The sequence below is a fragment of the Etheostoma cragini genome, chromosome 21, assembly GCF_013103735.1.
Source record: "Etheostoma cragini isolate CJK2018 chromosome 21, CSU_Ecrag_1.0, whole genome shotgun sequence".
Taxonomy (NCBI): Eukaryota; Metazoa; Chordata; class Actinopteri; order Perciformes; family Percidae; genus Etheostoma; species Etheostoma cragini.
The window spans coordinates 2768739-2789677 of NC_048427.1; the positions used below are offsets into that span (position 1 = coordinate 2768739).

Below are 20939 nucleotides of genomic sequence, written 5' to 3' on the forward strand. Positions count from 1 at the left end.
AGACATATGAGAAGTGTTTATAGGTTTTACTGCTCTGTCTGTGATATCAATACATATCTGGAAGATTCATGTTCCATTTCTTTTATTTATTTGTCTTTAAGCTCCTATAACCATTTTTAACATTCAAGTGACAATTCTGAAGACAACTGCAGAATCAGCATTTGAAACTGTCAAGGTATGATAAAAAAAAACTTTAAGTCTGTCATATAAGAAGGAAAATCACTTATACATTAAAATAGTAGGCTAAATTAACTTGTTTGGATTATTACAAGAAAGAACAGTCTGGACTTCAGTTAGGATATTATTATGAGTATTTATTAAGCAGTCTCTCCAACCATTAATGTTTATGGATTGAACAGGCCCCAGATGTGAGAGGAATGCAGCTCTTAAAAACAAAACAAAATCAAATCCCTAATGAGATTAATTTAAAACAAAACACCATAGCCTTATATACAAGTGAATGGGGTGGGCATGTGCAAGAGGTGCATGGGGTTTCAGGGTGTGTAGGATGATGGGTCAGTACAACTGGGAGATTTCTGAAGGTGGGAGAAAGGAGGTAGGGTGGGGGCTGGCTTTAGTACATGTAGCCTTTGGAATAGGGCTGGGGGCCCATGTTTTGGGGGGCTTGTTCTGTGGCATAGGGTGCTCCCTCATCCAGGTGGGACAGGGGCACTGTGTCCTCCTCGTTAACGTAGCGCTCAAACTCAGCCTTCAGGCTGGGCCGCTGATTGTCGGGGAAGGCCAGGGAGATGAGGGCCTCAGGCTCACACACAAACTTGTAAACGTAGCGCTCCCCTGCCACCTGGAGAGGGAGAGGGAGAGGGAGAGGGAGAGGGAGAGGGAGAGGGAGAGGGAGAGGGAGAGGGAGAGGGAGAGGGAGAGGGAGAGGGAGAGGGAGAGGGAGAGGGAGAGGGAGAGAGAGAGAGAGAGAAAAAACAGCTTGGGTCATTACACCTTACATCTTTTTTTTGTGACAACATTTTGTTTGTTTTTTTGACATACTAAAACGTTTTTATTGGCATATTATACAATGATATTTTGACATACTATGACTTTTTTTCAACATACCATACAATGACCTTTTTCAGCATACTATACTATGAGTTTTTCAACTATGAGTTCAATATTTTTATTGACATACTATCCTATTCACATACTTGTGATTTATAAAGCATACATACATAAGATACACTTTAATATTACATATTTCAAGACAATGCTGGTAAGGTTTAAAGACAATCATCTAAATAAATAAGGACACATTTTATATAACAAATTCAAAATAAAAAGGGGCGTGCGTTTTGTACCTTCTGCATGATTCCCTTCTCATAGTAATAGCGCAGAGAGCGACTAAGCTTGTCATAGTTCATGGCTGGACGGTTCTTCTGCATGCCCCACAGCCGGGCAACCTGAGCAGAAGGAAGGAGAATGAGAAGGGGAGAAGATGGAAGAAAAAAGAAATGGCTGTGGTTACACTTCTGGCTTAGATCAGCTTCGAGGTGTATCTTAGGCAACTGGTTATTTGCATGCTTTTGAAGGCGTAAAGAATAAAGCATTTATCAAATGACACGTCAACAGAAAACAATAGTTTGTGTCAGCGTTTTATTTTCTTGAATTTCATACTCCCCCAAATCAAAATGAGTCACACATGTGTATTTTTATACTGTGACCAGTAGGAGTCCTCGGTGGCAAGCCAACATCCTCTCTGCTCCTTAACTCAATGTCAACATGCCAAGACTAGGGCGAGTCCCCACATGTGGATTCACTTCCTTTTTATGTAACCCATTACCACTTGAATGCAACCAGAGTCCCACAGTGTTCGCAGTGAAATAAGAGTCACGGCTGGTTGTCAGAGGCAGGCCGTGAAATACACTCCCAATTCAAAACTGAACTGACGAGGGACCACTAACTCTGATAGAAAGTTAGTGTCCCACAACCCCAAACAGGCAAAGGGGAAGTAAATCAAATTATTATTAACAGTGAATGATCTTAATGTTGACAAACATTAGAGACAGTGGTAGAAAGTGTAAAGCTGGGGGAGGGGGGGAGACACTGTGACTCATGACTCAGGAAGAGACAGGTTGTATCCCACAGTAGCCATCCAGCCAGCAGTACTGTTTGATCTGAGTGTGCTCTTAGCCCTAATTGCTCTTGTAAAACTCTTAACCCATCCATTTTTAATGTACAGTAAAAAGATAATGGAAAACACAGTAGACCTCTCCATAATAGGACCCACCTAAATTGACGCTGTCCGATTAAATTGCAGACTTAAACGTCACAGAAATATCTTTGACTAAAGAAATGTGAGGAGGTGAGAGAGAACTGGGGGTGTTGGATGATTCTTTGATAGCGCTTGTCCTTCATTTATCAATCCAGCGTTTCATGTGTTGAATAATGAATGGGAGACTAATGGAAGATGGATCAGAGAACAGACCTGTGAGGAAAGTGGCCAAATCTCACTTCTAAATCGCTAACATAAATTCGTTCCCAGAATAACTCCTGTGCTGCCCTTATATTAACATTGTGATCTGTATCAACACTTCTCCACTATCTGTGAGGAAGGCGATACAGTAATACAAACTGAAGAAAAAAAAAAATATATATAATATAAATAAAAAATAGTGCCGATGCATTTTAAACAGTATCTCTTTGATTCAAACAATTATACAACTTTTACTACAGATTTAATAGAAACAAGTTAAGGGCCAGTGACTCTAGAGATGCCCCTATACTGGTGGACAACACTGAACAACTAAATTATATTTGGTGATAAGCTTTTTGGTTTGGATTCACACCACCACCCAAACCTGACACAAATGCATAAAATGCCGCACCAATAATAGCTAATAGATGCTAACCACAAAACAAAAACTTAAACTGTATTGAAGTCAAATAAAAAGGTTCCAACTTCTATCTAAAAACACAGATTCAAAGTGTTTAAAATACTGTAACTATTCAGTGGAATTCTGTAAGACTACTTCTGTTTGGACCCAATTTCCCCATTAATGTTACCTCTTCGGGTTCAATGAGTTTGAACTCCATGCCGCGGCCGGTCCAGGCGATGAAGTGGGCATTGCCCGGGTCGTCCAGCAAGGCCACCAGGAACTGCCAGAGCTGCAAGGAGCCACGGCGCTGGTAAGGTGTGCCCTCCCGAAAAACACCACCCCCCTCCTGCTTCACCTCACCTGGAATGAGGACAGAAGAGACTGGAGATCAGTGTGTTTACGGGCTAGGATCACACACGTCAAAATGTTTTCTTTGTATTACAAATGAACCAGGAGTCACTGAATGTAACCAGCTTTTGATGCAACCCAAATGTCTTTGTAGCTTCAGTTGTAGTTCACTCCAAGCCAAGATAATTCCAGGCATTTTTCAACACATAAAGCTGCAATAGATTGTAAGATTCAATCATGAAATTGAATGGTCTAAATTTGTCTATGGTACGTGTACAAACAAAGAAATTTTAACCAGCAAAGTAGCTGGGAAATCTCCAAATTCTAGTGGGGCCAGTACATTATCAGGTCATCTAATCTGAATGTTTCATGTTTGCATACTGACGTAAACTGAATCAACTGCTCATTAACTACAGCTTATCACACCGACACTAAAAAGGGAAGCAGTGTGTTAAGTTGAGATGGTAATAGGAACATTTTTAGGGCACTGAGAGGAAAAAAAGAATAATAAAAAATACAAAAGTACATAGATCTTTAAAAGCAAGAAGATGCAAAACAATAAATGACTACTAAAACTGGGTGAAGCAATACGTAGGTAAATGGACACTGATTAGTTCTTGGTTGTTAACTGGTTACTGGATATGTTCTACACAAGTGTGGGAACAGGAGAAGCTCAGCTAAGTTACGGCTGTCGTATCTCGGAGAAGTTGCACACTTCACTGGTTCAACCAGTGCTGACACCCTCAGGCTGCCCACTCAATCTCCTTTAGCGTCAATCACCAACAGCATGGGAAACTGCGTGTCTCTCTACTCACTGGGACGGAGGAGCCCTACATCGTTTGTGTGGAAACCAAACCCACTAACTAAGCTTCTGCGTACACAAAGACCAATGTACCTATTACACAGGGATACCTGAAGTCGAGGTATATTGAGTTTCTCTCCAATACCTGTAATCATCCAACTAACACCTCTCCAAGTGGACTGCAGCGTGCAAATTAAATCATGATTGAATGCAGAGGGATTATGGGTACAGCAGGCTCACCTTCGAACTTCTCTGGAACTACACGGGAGTCGTTTTCAAACAAATAGCCTTAGAGAAAAAATAGAGAAAAAGGGAGAATTGTGTTAGTTTCAAGGGGTCTTGCTCTTAGCACAAACAGATTATTTGGGATATGTGCCAAGCTTTCAATACCATCCCAACAAAATACAAGGATCTATTCACACATGATTATAGTTAGGTAAATAAGTGCACTTCAGTGACAGGGAGAGGATTTCATATTGGAAATATTTGAAAAAGACATGGCTCCTTGCTCCCAGGGCCAGAGAACTCATTGTAACATCTTTTGGGCCTTTAGTCATAATATAATTAATGAACAGGAATTTGAATTACCACAAATGTTCTAACAGAACAATATGACTGAAGGGAAGTTGTTTTTTTCTCCTTTTTTGCTGGGGAAAAACTGCGCTTTTTCCAGGAACTATGTTTATTCAGGGATTTTTGAGGCAGGGGTGAGGTGAGAGCCGTTTGCCAATGGAAACATAGACACACAACTGGTTACCCAATAGAAACATGGACACTCTACGCCGGTTAGCCAATGACCGCAGAGCACTAACCAGCAAAAGCTCAATGCAGATAATGCATTAGAGGGGAGATTGGATACATTAAATTAAAATATTAACATCACTTTAATTCCTTCTACTGAAAAACAACTAACAAATTTGGTTAACAGTAGAAGTCAGGTTACCTTCATTGTTGTGCTGGGGGTTCGGGTAGCCCTCACTGTGATGATACATAGAGGGACATCCAGGCACATCTGTAACAAAAACAAATGGCTAAAGGTCAAATTTATGTTTATTTAATTGGTTTAACAGTATGCCTGCATTGCCAGACCATACTGTAAGGCCTTTGGCTTGATTGTATTTATATAACCAATCACAACCATCCAGGGCCGATGCAGCAGCGGAGCCATTGCAAAATAGATAGGGAACAGGCGTGTCAGGCTATATCCCCGGAACGAACATCTGGTGAGCCAGACTGGTTTAACACAATGAATAATGATAGAATATATGTCCATCCATTCTCTGAAGAAACTGTATTCCAATTTGCCCAGAAACAGATTATTGGATATCAATTGGGGAGAGGGGGAAAGCAAAAGTGAGAAAGTTGCTGTATTGCATGGATATTTTATGTGATCACCCCGAGCACTGCAAGGGCAAATGCTGCATTCATCATATCACTTCTCTTGTCTCTGCTGGTATTTTTAGGCCATGAGCAAGCACCTTCACCAGACCAGAAAGGCAGTACAGTATACAGTGTCTGACTGCACTTTATCTGGGCACTATTGACTCAAATGGGTACATTACCAAAATAGATTTTGTATTCCTCCTCATAAACCTTTAAGCAAAACTCTCTGCAAGTTAGAACGCATTTATGTTAAAATGAGTTCTTATAAGGGAAGGGTATTGCCAAGAGTTGTGTGCTCCATATCCTGTGACTGCTCTGACCTTTGTGTGTGTGTGTGTGTGTGTGTATCTTTTACTTTGCCTGTCTGTGCATACAAAAAATACAGGTGTGACAGTGATTATTCTATATGCATTTGTCTGTTTTTATGCTGTCTGTCAACTGTATAAACGAGAAGATCAAGAGCATAAAAACGGAAAAGGTGCAGCTCTCTGCCTCTGGCTATGGACGTGACTCACTCCTGGGGAATGCAGCTGCAGCACTGTGACTGTGATAAGATGCCACTTGGGAAAATTAAAACCTCCATTCTGGTGCAGCACCATTCGATCATACTGTAAATAATATGTCTGCAAGCAATGGCAGGCTCCCAGCAGGGAGTGATCGGTCGATCGGGTGTGAAAGCAGCAGTGTTAATTGTCTACTGAGTGGCGTGACCATATTGTGTCTTTCATGTGACACAATAGCAGTGATTAACTGATAGAAATTTGTCTGTGAAACTAGTCTCATTCCCAAAGCCTACTTTTAACTGTAGACTTGTGGCATTTGGCTTTCTTTGTTCACATTGTACACATTAAATAAAACCACTGGTGTTGTCTTTACACGCTATTTTAATAAACCTCATTTGTGTGCTTCAGTGCCAATGCTTCTTCCATTACATACCCATGATGTTACAGTTTGAGACAGGTTTTCCTTTAATTAAATAAATAATACTTACATTATAAATCAACAGCAAATAACATTTTTATACCACCAACAATTGAAGGCATTTGTCTTTATGAGCCATATTAACGTTTTGTTTGGAGGGTGCATTCATAACCAATTGGTTTTATTTATGCCTTCCACAGCACTCATTCACACACACAATTCTATACACTGTAAATGAAAGAGCAGGCGGTAATCATTAAAAGGCATAATGACTAGATGTGTGTGGCAGTACGTCTCTGCAGAGACCCTGACAGCATGCATCCAAGAGAAAGCTACAAAAATGGACACAGTGCTGAAAAAAAAACAAATCTTGTTCCCAACTAGAGTGAATCTGGGATTGGATTTTACCCGCTGGCAGGCACCGTAACCCTCCTTGAGCTGGGGAGGAGGGGCCAACTTTGAATTTTGTTTAAAAAATGATAGACATATCCTACTCATTCTGTCTGTAAGGAAGGATAGAGACGGAACAATTTGACATTATCTCCAGGTTTTAGGCTCCTGTCCCACTGTATTATCTCATTAAAATGTGTTTTAGTGTATAACTGCTCACGAACAAATGATAACCTCTGATCTTTCATGTCTGATGAGCTTCTACAGTTGGACAAACTTATTTTAGAGACACATCTGAGGAAACTCCACCTAATTCAACTCTCTCCTCCTCCCAGCAGTTATCCACAGAAAAACATCCTTTTTTACTCTCCCACTCTCTCAAGGTTGTGCGATTCCTTGTACGTGCTATCCGGTCCCCTATCAAAAGTGCAAGCATATAAAGATAGTGACGGAAAAGAATTAGGGCTTCTTTCCTTTTGGTTTTTATTATGCATTAAGTATGCGGGTTTCAGCGCTGGAAGGTATGCTTTGTAGCCATCCACTAATGTGCATGTGGGACTGTTGGGAATTGCAACAATAGCTTTTCTGCTCCATGTCTATAGCGGCTTAAATACAGGTGAATGAGGACATAATCTATGATGAGTGATATGAGTGTTAAAGCGCCTGCGCTGGCTACCCCACCCTGTACCCACCATCACCCAAATTACTCCCTCCCCTCCCCCTCTCCAAAAGCCCAGCCAGTGAGAGGTTCGGGTTACTGCGGCCACGCTCATTTTTCCATTATGAGTTCATCTGCCTGCAGAAAAAGGAAGCCACTGGTGCAACCTGAGACCCTGGAGCACTCCACCAGGGACTCTAGTCTTTCCAGTGCCCTCCATTTTCTCAATGAAATTCCTCTGCCTCTCTCGCTCACATAGAGAGCAGTGGGGGGAAAGGAGGGAGAGCGGTAAGGAAGGATTGAGGAGTGTAGCCGCAGCAGAAAAAAAACGTATTTTCCCCACTTTCTTTGCAGTGTCAGAGACTTGAAAGGAGGAGTTTTGGAGGCAGGGAGGGAGTTGAGTAGGATTCTAGATACAGCGAAAAAATTGTTTTGCCTTTTGGACATTTTGTTCTTGAGTTAGCTTTGCACACAGGGAAAAGTTTGTCTTTAAAAAGGGACTATTTTGAGGCGGATTGACAATCTCAACTACTGTCAATATTCTACATTCAGATCACAGGTATACATCAAATACCATAATATATAATTTACCTTTGATCTATCTAGAGGGATTTCTTAAAGGGGACCTACGTCATGGAGCATTGCATTTCTTTCACATTATTTTCCACCACGAGCCCACGGTGACAAACACAAATCAACATAGAACTCTGGATTGAAACATTGTCTAAAAAGTGAACTGAAGCAGCTGTGTTGTAAAGGCTTATGTTGCTCGGTTAGCACAAGGACATCATGTTAGAAAGGACAGTTGAAATGATGAGTCATAAACTAACCAACAACAGTGGTAGCCACAATGCTTACGGCATTCATAACTAAGACAAACAATGCTGCCACTACTATCTTAGTGATTTATTAGCAACCGGTTTCTTGCAGATTGTCATCTTACTGAGAAGACAGCTGAGCTAACTCTCACAGCTGTAGGACAGCTAACATTAACTTTAGCTGTCTCCATGAAGCTCCCACACGCAGTTAGAAAAGCAGAACGGGCTAATTATTGATAACATGAGCATTTTGGCAGGGTGGATGTCAACTTTAAAGTCATGTTAAAACTATTTCCCATCCTTCTTCCGATTTCCAGCCGCAGCCTGTCCCTCCCCCGTGTTCCTCTGTACGTAGCGTTAGCTCACAATGCCTTGTGTTTCTCACTCCTGTAACTTATTGTTCATCAGATATGACATGAGAAGAGGGAGATTAGCTAATGTTAGCCATTCAAAAAAATCCCATTTGAATAGTCATTTCAAGTATTGATTTTGTTACTAATCAAATTTTATTTGACTTTCAGAATTCGTTCCAAAAGCCCTAGTTCTAGCCCCTGAAAAGGTGAGAATTTGCAGCGTTTCTGTTTTAAACAATTGTTTAAAAATGTCTTTGGAAACCAGAGATTTCAACCTTCAACCGGTTATCTTGAGACTTGGAGATGATGAGCATTTGCACTTCTGATTTCATGATAATAAATAAACTGTAGGGAAATTGGTCAATCACTCACCAGGTTCGTAGGTGTAGTCTGTGGGCTCCTGCTTAACCATCATGTGAGCTGGTGGGAACCTGTGTGGGTGCGGGTGTGAGTGTGAATGTGGGTGGGGATGAGGGTGAGGTCCGTGCCCGTGCCCCGGTGCGCTCCCGTGCCCAGGCCCTGCCATGTGAGCCGCCCGCTCATACAACGGGTCTAGGTATTCTTGCTTAAAGCTCTGCTGAAGGTAGGGCATGCAGGGGTCGGAGTGCTGCCGGTGATAACCTCCACCCCCACCACCTCCACCCCCTGGTCCTCCACCCCCTGGTCCACCACCCCCGCCTCCACCAGCTCCACTGCTGCAATGTCCTGCTGGGGCAGATGGCATGCGCTGAAAAGCCTGGCCTGGTGGTGGGAACTGGGGGCACAAGGGGTCTCCTGAAGGGCCCTGATACCTGGAGCTGAGAAATGAGATACATCAGCTCACGTCACAGTCTGAGTTATGTTGGTCAATGCAATATGTAAAATAGTGTCCTTGTGTTTTTGTGATCGGAATAATACAGATTTTAAGCTTGAAAAAAAAAAATGTACGTGTAATATAAGCATATAACCACAATGTCTATAGTTAAATTATCAACAATGTCCACAATTTACAAAACACTTCCCGCTCTAGTTGATAATAGGATTTCTTTCAAAGTAATGATAAAATATCATGCAAGTGGTAAAATGTCAATCACTGCTGTTGCTGATGTGGTGGTGTGTCACCTGGTGTTGATGGGGTAACTGTTGCTGGGCAGTGGCTGGGAAGTGGCAGCAGGGTTCATGTAGCCAGCATCGGGCCGTCCGGCCGTGGCAGGTTTTGGGGAGTAATGCTGCTGCATAGGAGACATGGGGGTCCCTGGGCAGGAGCTCTTGGCTCCTCCTGCAGCCCTTTTCTGCTCATATGCACTAAAATACAGGAACACAGCCACGAGGACACGCATACGTGCATAAATGTGCATGTTACTGCAGGGTTGTACATGTTACAAACGGAGAGGGTCAATACAACAAACAGAGATAATGGTTCTTTGGTGGGGGTTTGGCAGTCAGTAGTATGTGGTCAGTGTTTAGCTGTGCTGACTTATGCATGACATCTGACCAGTGCTCGGTCACTGAACATAGATAAGGGTTGTATTAGAAATGCTAAATGCTAGTTTCTTTTTTTGTAATTTATGGTGCACAGGCCCTTTGAAACACAAACAGTTTAGGGTCAACATACTACAATAAATGTGTACTTAATCTTTTCAATAAGGAGAACCTTGAGGTACCTGGCATAAAGGCACTGCTCTCCACTGGGGTAGCTGAAGCTCTGCTTATGGCTACAGGACTGGCTGGGGTCGGATCCCGGGCTCTGCGGTTCCTTCTTGATAGTGACTGGAGGGCTGTGCAATGCCACCGCTACAAGAGACAATATACAGAAAACAGAGATGAGGGTTTGCATACACACACACACACAGCGGGCTATGTATATTCTTTTCTCGTACAGCCCTGCCCGATACTAATTTCATTCATTAAGCAAATACAAAAGCAAATACTTCTGTCTGCACAGTAATCTCTTTTACGTACCAGCCAAAAATGCTTAAGAGACTGTCGGCTGCAAAACACAGGGCAGCAGACACGTATAAACACACACTTACATACACACTGTGGAGAACAGGCACACAAAACACACGAGCACGGTCACACGCGACCGCATTCCAGCAGTCATTTGGAAGCTCAAAGTGTCCTCGCCCACTTTTCTTCACTCTTCCAGACACAACAGCAGCCAAAACTTCCTCTGTCAAAATCAAGCTTAAAGCTAAACAACTCTACGGCCAGAGAGATGTCTACAGACTGATGAAAGCAAATGTTACACCTCTGTTAGAACAGCGTAAACTAATTCTGTGTCTCTGCATTCTTTCCTATTGGTATCCAGATGTTGGCCATCGCTTGTGAACTTTGCTTTTTGCCTTTAAGTAAAGAGGGTAACAGGGATTACCTGATAATGCCACATAACCCTCAAAGTTTAAAATATTAAGCAACATTTTTACCATTGAATTGTTCCCCAAAGGCATCTATTCAATCTCTAGCACACCAAACTGTCTATCAAGCTGGACTGCTGGAGCGGACCTTTGCCTTGATGGCCACAAAAACCACCCAAAGTGGAGCTTCAAACTGTGCTGAGGGCTTGTGTTTATTATGTGAGGGGAGGTTTTCACCCCAAGAACTGTACAGGATGTTTTTCTGGTCCCGACAGGGTAAACAGCAGCAGCTGTGCACTTCCAGCTGGGGAGGCCTGTATTTATGTGTATGTGTGTGTAAGTGTGCTTTTGTGTGTGTGTATTACTAATCTCGGGTAGTCTGTATCCATGTGCATGCTTGTGAATGTGTCTGTGTGTGTATGCTTAAATGTGTGTGTGTGTGTGTGTGTGTGTGTGTGTGTGTGTAGTGGGTGTGGAGCTGACGGCGCAGGCCACACTGAAAGCTCAGCCCAGGTAATTACATACTGTCGTCCATTCACAAAAAAGGAGGAGAACTGTCTGGCTGACTAAATGAGGCCAGAGAGGACTGCTCCACTAAGGCTAGGGATAGAAAGTGAAAAGACGAAGGAAGAAAAAGGAGGAAAAAAGGAGCAAACTAAAAGTGAGGTAAGATTATAGTGACATAAACTACAAACAGCCTTGAAGATCTGCTGTCATGCTCGGGATTTAAACTAGAATAAATTAAATTAAATATTTGAAAGGATTTCACTTAGTTCTGACTTCATGAGTCAATCAACAAAACGTTAAACTAAATCTTGACAATCAATTAATCGTTTAAGTAATTTATAAAAAGGTAAAAATGCACAGTCAACTGGTTCCTGCATCTCCAATGCAAAGATGTATTGTTTAATCAATTGTAAATGGAATAATTCAAGTTGCTGGACAAAACAAGCAAATAATAAAAGATGTCACTTGGGGTACTGGGATGTTATCTGCATTTTCTGGTACTTTCTTTTCATTTATACTAAACATTTAATTGATTAATCACAAAAAACAAACATTAAAACTAATTGTTACCTGCAGACCCAGTTTTTTTTAAAACTGGTATTCAAAATGAGAGTGAGCAAGTATTGATCAAACAGCTTAGGAGGGCTGTCATTCATGAACAACTAAATAATCTTGTGTGCTAAAAAAGGTTTTTAAATTTAAAGATCCTTACGGTATATCTTTGACTTCGAACATGCATTAAAATGATAAACTGAGTCTAACAATCAAAACAGCAGTACTCCTCATCATAACCTTCCTATTTCTAGTCTGTACTCACTCTCCCATGGCAGGCAGGCAGGTGAGGAAGTGTTGGCTTTAGCGGAGGATCAACAGGATTAGAGAGCATTTACCCAGATTTCCCAGACAGACGCGATGGGATTCCAGTCTCCTCTAAGTCTCCGACAGCTCGTCTGCTAGTACACAGAGGGTGGCACATGACTGCCGCTTTAATAATACGAGCGTGTTTGTCTATTGACATTCCCCCCTTTCTCTACCATGGTCATGAACTGCAAACAATCCTCAGCGGGTGTACAGTCATGGTGCAGCCAAGTAGAGCCACTAATGCGATTGGCAGGAATATTTCTTTTGATGTGGCTCTCGGTTTATGAGGATGTTCCATTTCAAACAGTCCTGACTGGGAACGGCGTCAGCTTTGTGTTAAGGGGTCTGTGTGTGTTTGAGCTATTTATGTGTGACCTTTCTGGAATATTAATTAATATGGTAAAATGGTAAATGAGCATCAGACAGCTTGTTGTGTTTGTGTATGTGACTGTAATTGCTGTGTGTTGCACCGCTTGCGTTTCCAATTAGAGAGAGATGATTGATGTTCTGATTCAGCTGTAAGAATCAGTAGGAACTAAAAATAAAAAAACTCATGTTGCATGATTTTGATAAATAAACAAATTTGAACAAAAGTTGGGAGTCTACACCTGGCTGTAACGCCATGTATTTTAAGAAAATGCACACATAGTTTTGTTTATACATGCATTTGCACACAATGACGGCAAATTCGTGATACTGTGCACAGTAAAATACTGCAGTTGGGGGAAGTTTAAATGTCTTAAACTGTATGTTTCATTCCCCCCCACCATGCTGTTTCAATCGTCACAAGCCGGAGGGACGAATGAAACCTTACGCATGTCCCACTATTGCTGTAATAACAGGCAAGCATGGCTAACAGTACAATTTGGGAATAAGCTATGTAACTTCCTGTTCAAAGAATAGAGCTTAAATAAAAAAGAAAAAACTATCCACAAACTATCTAACATTTCACAGTAAATCTCCCTGCTAAAGTTTATAAGGTGGTGGCAGTCTTGTAAACAAATCCAGGGAGAGTTATATTCTTCAGGTTCCCATCTCTTCCTGCATTTATTTGGGGCAATATGACCTCCTCTAACTCCTTTGTTAAATGTTACATCACCCTTTTAGAGAGAGCCTCATATTTCATAGCTTCTTTTCTACACAGAGTTGGGGAGCGTTGGTTAATAAACTCAAGCAAAGAGTGTAAAGAACTGAAGTGTTTAGAAGTGAAAAGACAGACATTGTACACTAACTGTTTAAAAACAGACAATTTTGAGATAACACACAAGGGTATATGTAAGTATTTATGCGTGGGCCAGGGCGTGCACGATCCTCGCCATGCACGCTCCTGTAGATGAATGTGTGCACATTCTCCTTCGGCATTGGGCGGAGCGTGGCCGATTCCCAGCACCACCTAAACTGATAAGGTCAAAGGCTTCTTCCTCACTCCAAACTTGTCTTATCTCCTCCTTCCTTATTTTGAGGTACTCTTTTCTGTCTCCCATTCACTCCCTATTATGAGTGATACGTATAGAGATGAACAACTGACTTTTACATATGTAAATGGTGGCTCTTAGAGGGGGGGACGCAGGGTGAAAGGTGATGGTCATGGTTGAGTGCTTTAGGAAGTAGAGGGATCATTACGGGGGTGGGGGGGGGCTCATTCAACAGACATCCACCACAAACAAATCGCAGAAGTGAACAATGGGCCCCTCAGCTGAGCCATGCGGCGGTAGTGTGAAACACTATTGGATTCCTAGAAAACACAAATGGTGGTAACGGAGAGATGAACTAGAAGAGCAGTTCACACATAAATAATGCTCGTGGTGATAAAAAAGGATTACAGTATTACAAATTAGATTTCTCAACTTTGAAAATGTTGAAACTTTTGTAAGATGGTATTGAAAGAGACAAAACCAGGGAATTAAACTCTTCTGTATAGCAGTCAAAACATTTTAACATCACTTGTGAATTAGCCGTTTCAAGCAGTTTGACAAGACCTCCCTATGAACCCCCCTGTCTTATTTTAGACAGAGTATTTCCTACCAAATAAAGGCTCTTGTGTAGGGAAATCCAATATGAAGACAGCAGAGGATCTGGAGAGTCTTACATTGGATGTTTATGTGTGACATGTCCAAGTCTTAAGCCTCTGGAAGTCTGCAGCACACGACAGCCTCACTCACAATAACACATTGGACATCAGCCCCAGTGTCAAACAAGGTGACTGGATCTAGCTAAACCAAAGAACATGCAATCGTTACGTAAATATACACTTAGGTACCATCATAAAAAATAACATTCAAGTTGTACTATTACAGGAACTCTCTCAGTACTATCTGCAGATCTGGTTCTTATCTCACATAATATGCATTGCACATGTGCAGTACAGGCGGCACAAGATCTCAGTCTGCTCTACGGCAGATATGTGACGAGATCTCGTCCCACTTAGTGCTGCAATTTAGAAAATGCAGAGATGGAGAAAATAGTATGTCTTCACAAAAAACACCTGTTCACTGTTTGATTGTAACTTATTTCTGCTTTAGAACGTAATTAATGTAAAGCAATAGATAAAAAAATATATATTATTATAATATTTAATATAATAATTGCCCAATACAGTGGTCAAAAAGACCAAAACCATTTTTTGTACCAGGGTGCACTGTTCCTTTCTCCATCCAATTCAAAAGCATAGGTTTCTAGTCTTTATGGTCAGAACCATGTTATGGTAATATCATGGGTCTTTTACTTTGGAGCAAGATGGCGTCGGCAGAGACGCACCTCACAAACCAGAAGCAGTCTCTGCTCAGCTAGGCTACTTAGCAACTTTTTAGCAAGACGAGTTGCTTTTTCTCCTTGACAACACTCGCTTGTCGCTGGTGTTTTAGGTAAAAAGAACCGGTGAGGCAACAGCTACGCTACACCAAAACATTTAACAATTGCCCACACAGTTTAACACAGGTGATAATTTGGATGAGCATCACATATCCGGTTCTCCTCAACTTTCTGTGCGTTAGTGCTTAAGTCCCCGTTTGTATGTGTTAACGTTTGCCGAAGAAGTCCAACTTTACGATTTTGTGCTGCTCTCATGTTTTGTTATTCTCTCACAAAGATGTTTGAGATCAATAACAGCACCAGCCAACGTTGATTTGGATTATTTTTTACAAATTGTTTGGTTCAAAACAATATCACTTGGCGGGTGGGGACCGAGGTGTTTAACCTCACGTTTTTCTTCCTAAACCAGACTTTAAATGTACACTGTAGAAGATAATTCACGTCGTTCGTAGTGGGCGCAGTTGCTGTCAATGAGCATACTACGTGGCTAGCAGCCAATCAGCCCCACTGCATTACATTACACCTGTCTTCATGTTTGTTTTGTGCCATCCGCTATCAATTGGCATCAAAAGGCTTTGGGTATGCGCATTGTAATTTCCCCACACTTTGGGGACGTGACATTATGTCGGTCTTTCCACCGCTCCAGCCAAGTGCATAAACACCATAAAACTATTATACTAAGCCACTGAACTTTAATTGTAGACCAATGATAAATAACAGCAGCAAATCATGTTTTTATGTCATGCATTAATCTAGAATTATATCAATTTCAAAAACCATGGTTTAGGCCTACACACTAAGGAATTAGAAAGCAATATGTGTATATGAGGTAAAAAAAATAATACAGACTCCTAACACCATACTTATATTTAGTATAACAAATGAAAAAGTCAGATTCTGTTGTTTACTGTACTTTGATGAAGTATGTATTTTGTGTTTTGGCTTTGTAGGTTACAGTCCAGTGGAAAAATTTAGAGCAAGAGGGAGAGTGAGCTAGGCCTAAACAGAGAGTGAGAGAGTGAAGGGAAGTGAGGCTTAACAATATGATCCAGACCGTTTCAACTGCAGAGTGTATCCAGTCATTCCACTGATGCATGGAAACATGTGCTGGACATGTGTGTGTGCTTCTCAGGTCACACAATCAGGAAGACAAAAAGAGCCTGACCAGCACTGACAAACTCATCCTCATCTCTGAGAACCAAGAGGCCCAAGAGTGGCTTCAGTATCTGTCTGCTCAGGGAGCCCAGGAGTGTTGGATCTATTAGTGCTCTATCTGATTTACAGGTCATACTCTCTCATCTGATAATGGTTCAGGCTCCTTGAATATTTAAAGAATGGTTGTCAGATACCTGCCAAACAGGCCTAACGAGATTGATGGAAAGTACAATGGTATTAGCAAGACAGATGATTGGCCGGGACAGCAGCAGCAGCCCTTCTCACAAATGGGATTTTTTTTATTGTCCGTTAAAGCGGTTTTTGATGCATCATGTTATGTTGGCTAACAGGATGTAGATCTGAATGACACCAATCATGGGAAAGGCAGTAGCACAGTAAAAACATTTTGCTAACATCAAAGTTTCACTTCCCTTTTATCAACTGGATATAGACTGCAGTATTTATCTAAAGTGATGGGAATGTTCTTGTACTCTCTTAAGTACTTTCCGATTCCCCCCCCCCCCCCCCTCACAATAACCTCTGCACTTTTAGCTTTGAGTATTTTAGCTTTGAACTCTATATCAATCAGCACTGGTGTGGGATATCGGCCATGGACAATGAATCCTGATTTACCCTTGGTATAGTGCTGTAGATAATGGCTTTGCGCCATCCAGAAAAGATGGACACTCGGCCTAAGCAAGGATGTGATGGAAGAGAATATAAAAAACTGAGTATGGCTGCAGGACAATAGACATTTTTTAAGTACAATGAGAGTTCACAGTATATTAACACAACCCTGACATTGTAAAATAAGAAAATAGCATGATAAAGTTTATACTAACTTCATTTTTCCATGGTCTTGGCAGCATCAAGGGATCACAATTTTAATCCGTAAATGTTCTGACATCTCGTTTTCCCTATTGTCCACTTCACTTTCAATTGTGCCGCGTTGGCTTTTTATAAATGGCCATTGACCAGTCATAAATTGCGCTGCTCCATTGCTGTTTAGTAGACCCGATACAATACATCCATGTCCTGGAACATGTGCAGCGAGAGGGACATCCAGTCACAGGCGAGGGGTGGATGTAATTAATCTGGCACAATATTGACTCCTCACTCTCAATCCCTTAGCCCCCAATATAGCTGTCCCCTCTTAATGTTTAATGTAGCAATCGATCCAGCCCCACACTGTTACTGAAATGATATAATGAGCTCCCACTGCTCACCAGGGTATCGTAGATTTAAGGGAGGAGTGAGTGTGTGTGTGTGCGTGTGTGTGCATTCATTTGTTCCCCTTTATGGCAATGCATGCCTGTACATGTTTTTTTAGTAGGCATTTCAAAGCGAAATCTGGCTTATCAAAGGAAGATAACACACACAGAAAGGCCTGGACACCTTGCTCGGCATTATCAGCGCACATGCCACATCCACAGTTCTTCCTGCTCATCTTGCAAACCCCCCTTCTCACCCTCCCTTTCAGCCTCTCTCAGTTTCATGATCAGGCTCTCGACCGTAATTCTTGACGGCACGTTTGACCTGCTCTTACCTCACTCCTTCCCCTATCTGCCTTCATGCTGATTTATCTGTGCTTTATCTTTATCAAGTCATCTATCAACCCCCTCCATCTCCGCTTACTCCTCTCCTGGATCAGCGAGGATCGATACGGCCGTACGCTTGCTCTCAGCTCGCTCTACACACCTACTGCTCTGTGTCAGCAGGTTACTATAAGGTCCACGCTTTGCAGCCACCTCCTCCACTCATGGGCAGTGTGTGTATTGTGTGTGTGTTGAATTGTCAGGCATATGAAAGTGGGGAAACAGAGTGAGATCCGGGTATCAATGCTGGCCAAGAAAGGAAAGCAAGAAAAGCTCCTAAAGGATAACTCCGCTTTGTTACAACTTGGGTTTAATTTTTACAGTTTGGGCTATAATTTTGAAAGGTCATGACAACATTGTACTCACAAAAGTAACTGCTACTGCTAAGATCTGGGAACATGATGGCAGTGCTATCACAAAGTCACATAGGGCAAGAAAAAGGATTTAGTTTTAAAGGTCCCATGACATGCTACTCTTTGGATGCTTTTATATAGACCTTAGTAGTCCACTAATACCATGTCTGAAATCTCTTTCCCAAAATTCAGCCTTAGCGCAGAATTACAGCCACTAGAGCCAGTCCCACAATGAGCTCTCCTTAGGACGTGCCATTTCTGAGCCTGTAGCTATTGAGGAGGAGGGGGAGGAGGGAGGGGGCATTGTGGAGGATGGGGGTGTGGCCTTTACCAACTGCCACTTTGGTTGTTTGAAAGCCATGATGTCTCTCTCTCTATCTCATGGGTGGGCCAAATTCTCTGGACGGGCAAAGCGGAGAGAGTTGTAACTTTGCCCCTTATGAGCTCATAAAGAGAAGATTCCAGATCGCCCCATCTGAGCTTTCATTTTCTCAAAGGCAGAGCAGGACACCCAGGGCTTGGTTTACACCTATCACCATTTCTAGCCACTGGGGGACCACAGGCAGGCTGGGGGAACTCATATTCATGTTAAAAAAAACTCATAAAGTGACATTTTCCTGCCATGGGACCTTTAAGGTTGGGGTTGAAATTAACTAGAACGAGATTGGAAAACCTGTCACTGTAGCGAAGGGGGAGACAACATCCTGGTTCAAATTTTGTTTGATGCAATGTTGTTTGATATACAACAGGATAAAGGTATTCATGGTGTTGCACGGATGAAAAGGGGAGAGACGGAAAGAGGGAGCCAGAGAAACAGCAGAAGAAGAGAGGCAAAAACACTGGGACATGTTGGAATGCTAGATTGGGGAAGAGGAGGGGGGGGGGGGGGAAGAAAAAAACACTGGCACACCTGCCAGTGTTTTTTGTTGTTGTTGAGTCATTTGTTTCGGAAAGTTACAAATAATGTCGAATGCAACTCCTTAAATTGGCACATTTACAGATCTCACTTATGTGATGGCCAACTGAAATAAAACACAATTATACTTTAACAGGCAAAATGTTCTTACTGGACTTTGTCCTTGACGTGTATGAATGCATTGCACTCCCAGAATCCTATTATTAATGATTGCTCCCATTTCAACTACTGTTATTTTTATAGGCTCGCCCCTTCTCTTTCACAGAATCTGTTCCCCTCTTTGGTCTACGCTTGCTTTGGAAAGAGAAAACATTCCAGCTGCAGAAAGCCCTGAGCTGTCCTGTTGGAATGAACACCCCAACACAGACATAGAAATACACATGCTTGCACATGAGCATTGCATACACTCTTTCTTTTCCTTGCACACACACCTCCCCTCACTCTCGTGTAATAAAACACACACTGCCGTCTATTCACAAAGCTATGGTGCTGACACTCGGGCTGTGCTGCCTGGCTCAAATCCCTGCGGCCCCCTGGCTTTGACAGGACTGTTCTGAATCAACACGCAGAAGTACAGCTTTAACTTCCCCAGTGGAAGCTGTTAAACGCCTACTACCCTACATGCCTGGCCTTTACAATCCTATTCTCATTGGATTTGATTGACTAACGCTGACCAAATAATGGTGTGTACTAGCAATGACTTTTGTATGACTTTAGTGTCTTTTTTTCAGGATCCCAACCTGAAAACACACAAGATGTAAAGTGCAAATAAAAGCATGGATCTTATAGATAAAACCCGGAAAAAAGCTTAGATCTTGAAAGTTTAAAGCTGACAAAAAAGTAGGCCTGCACCTCTCATAGTTGTTAGTAGTGGAATAACGTCCCCCAAAGTCATGAATGAAGGTTCACTCCCCTTAACTCAATGTGCTGCCTCAGCCAGTCTTTTACAACCAACCCATTCATAAAACTGCAGGGCTGAAGTTTGTGTGTGTGTGTGTGTGTGTGTGTGTGTGTGTGTGTGTGTGTGTGTGTGTGCGTGCGTGCGTGCGTGTGTGTGTGCGTGTGTGTGTGTGCGTGTGCGTGCGTGTGTCCCCCAGGCAAAGTGTGTTTATGTGTGCGCAGAGTAAGTGGATAAGAGGCTGTCAAAGAAATCATCTGTTCACGTAAGAGAGAAATCAAACATCTTATTCATAAGCAAACCAAAATGCAGCAACAAACACAGACACGGAAGAAGCCTCCTCTGCCCCGAGCGGGAGAGTGAGCGGTATCCATGCATATCTGGCAGGCACCTGGCTGTTTTTGAGCACTTTGTTGCATAGCAGCTGTATTTTGGAAAGTGGAGAACAGAGGGCTGCATGTTTCTCTTTTGGGGAGAGATTGAGTTGGAGAGGGAGGGGCTCAATTCACCCATCGCCCCATGCTTCAAATAGGGCCTGATTGGGCCAGTTCTGATCCAGAAAAACAACCGAAACAAGAAGAAGGCTGTGAATTCATGACAAAGCAGAACACACAGAGCCAGAACAACACACCGCTGGGAGGATTTGGACAGAGCTGGCTTACTGGAACTTTTCTTTCCTGTTTTTTATTATCACTCTATAATTTAAGTCAACATTACCAGATTCAGTCTCAATTGTGATTAGTTTCCTTTGACTTATGTGATAGTGAACTGAATATCTTTGAGTTTTGGGCAGACAAAACAAGCCCAAACATTTGAAGATACCACTTAGGGCTTTAGGAAACTGGGATCAGCATTTTCTAAAACAAATGAGCAAACGAGAAATTAATTTAGCAGCCCCACTGCATCATATACTATAATAAAGAAAATCAAAACACCAACACAAGGACTATGTAATGTATACACTAAGAGGCCAATTTTAAAGTTTAATTTGTTCTTTTTCTCTACTTCC

At 42.1% G+C, this 20939-nt stretch overlaps 1 protein-coding gene across 2 annotated transcripts in view; it reads right to left on the reverse strand.

Annotated features, from left to right (window-relative positions):
- Positions 1-293: 293 nt before the first annotated feature.
- The window catches only part of etv4 (ETS variant transcription factor 4), a 30551-nt gene continuing 9905 nt past the window's right edge, over positions 294-20939 (reverse strand). The window contains exons 1-9 of one of the 2 annotated variants that reach the window (XM_034860397.1): positions 12159-12177; positions 10142-10271; positions 9600-9782; positions 8871-9295; positions 4919-4987; positions 4216-4263; positions 3013-3185; positions 1308-1409; positions 294-802 (exon numbers count right to left, since the gene is read on the reverse strand). In XM_034860397.1, the coding sequence (XP_034716288.1) occupies positions 575-802; positions 1308-1409; positions 3013-3185; positions 4216-4263; positions 4919-4987; positions 8871-9295; positions 9600-9724 (1170 nt within the window). In that variant the 5' untranslated portion in view covers positions 9725-9782; positions 10142-10271; positions 12159-12177 and the 3' untranslated portion in view covers positions 294-574. Of the gene's footprint in view, positions 803-1307; positions 1410-3012; positions 3186-4215; positions 4264-4918; positions 4988-8870; positions 9296-9599; positions 9783-10141; positions 10272-12158; positions 12178-20939 lie in introns of those variants that run through there. The other variant, XM_034860396.1, reaches the window with a different exon arrangement.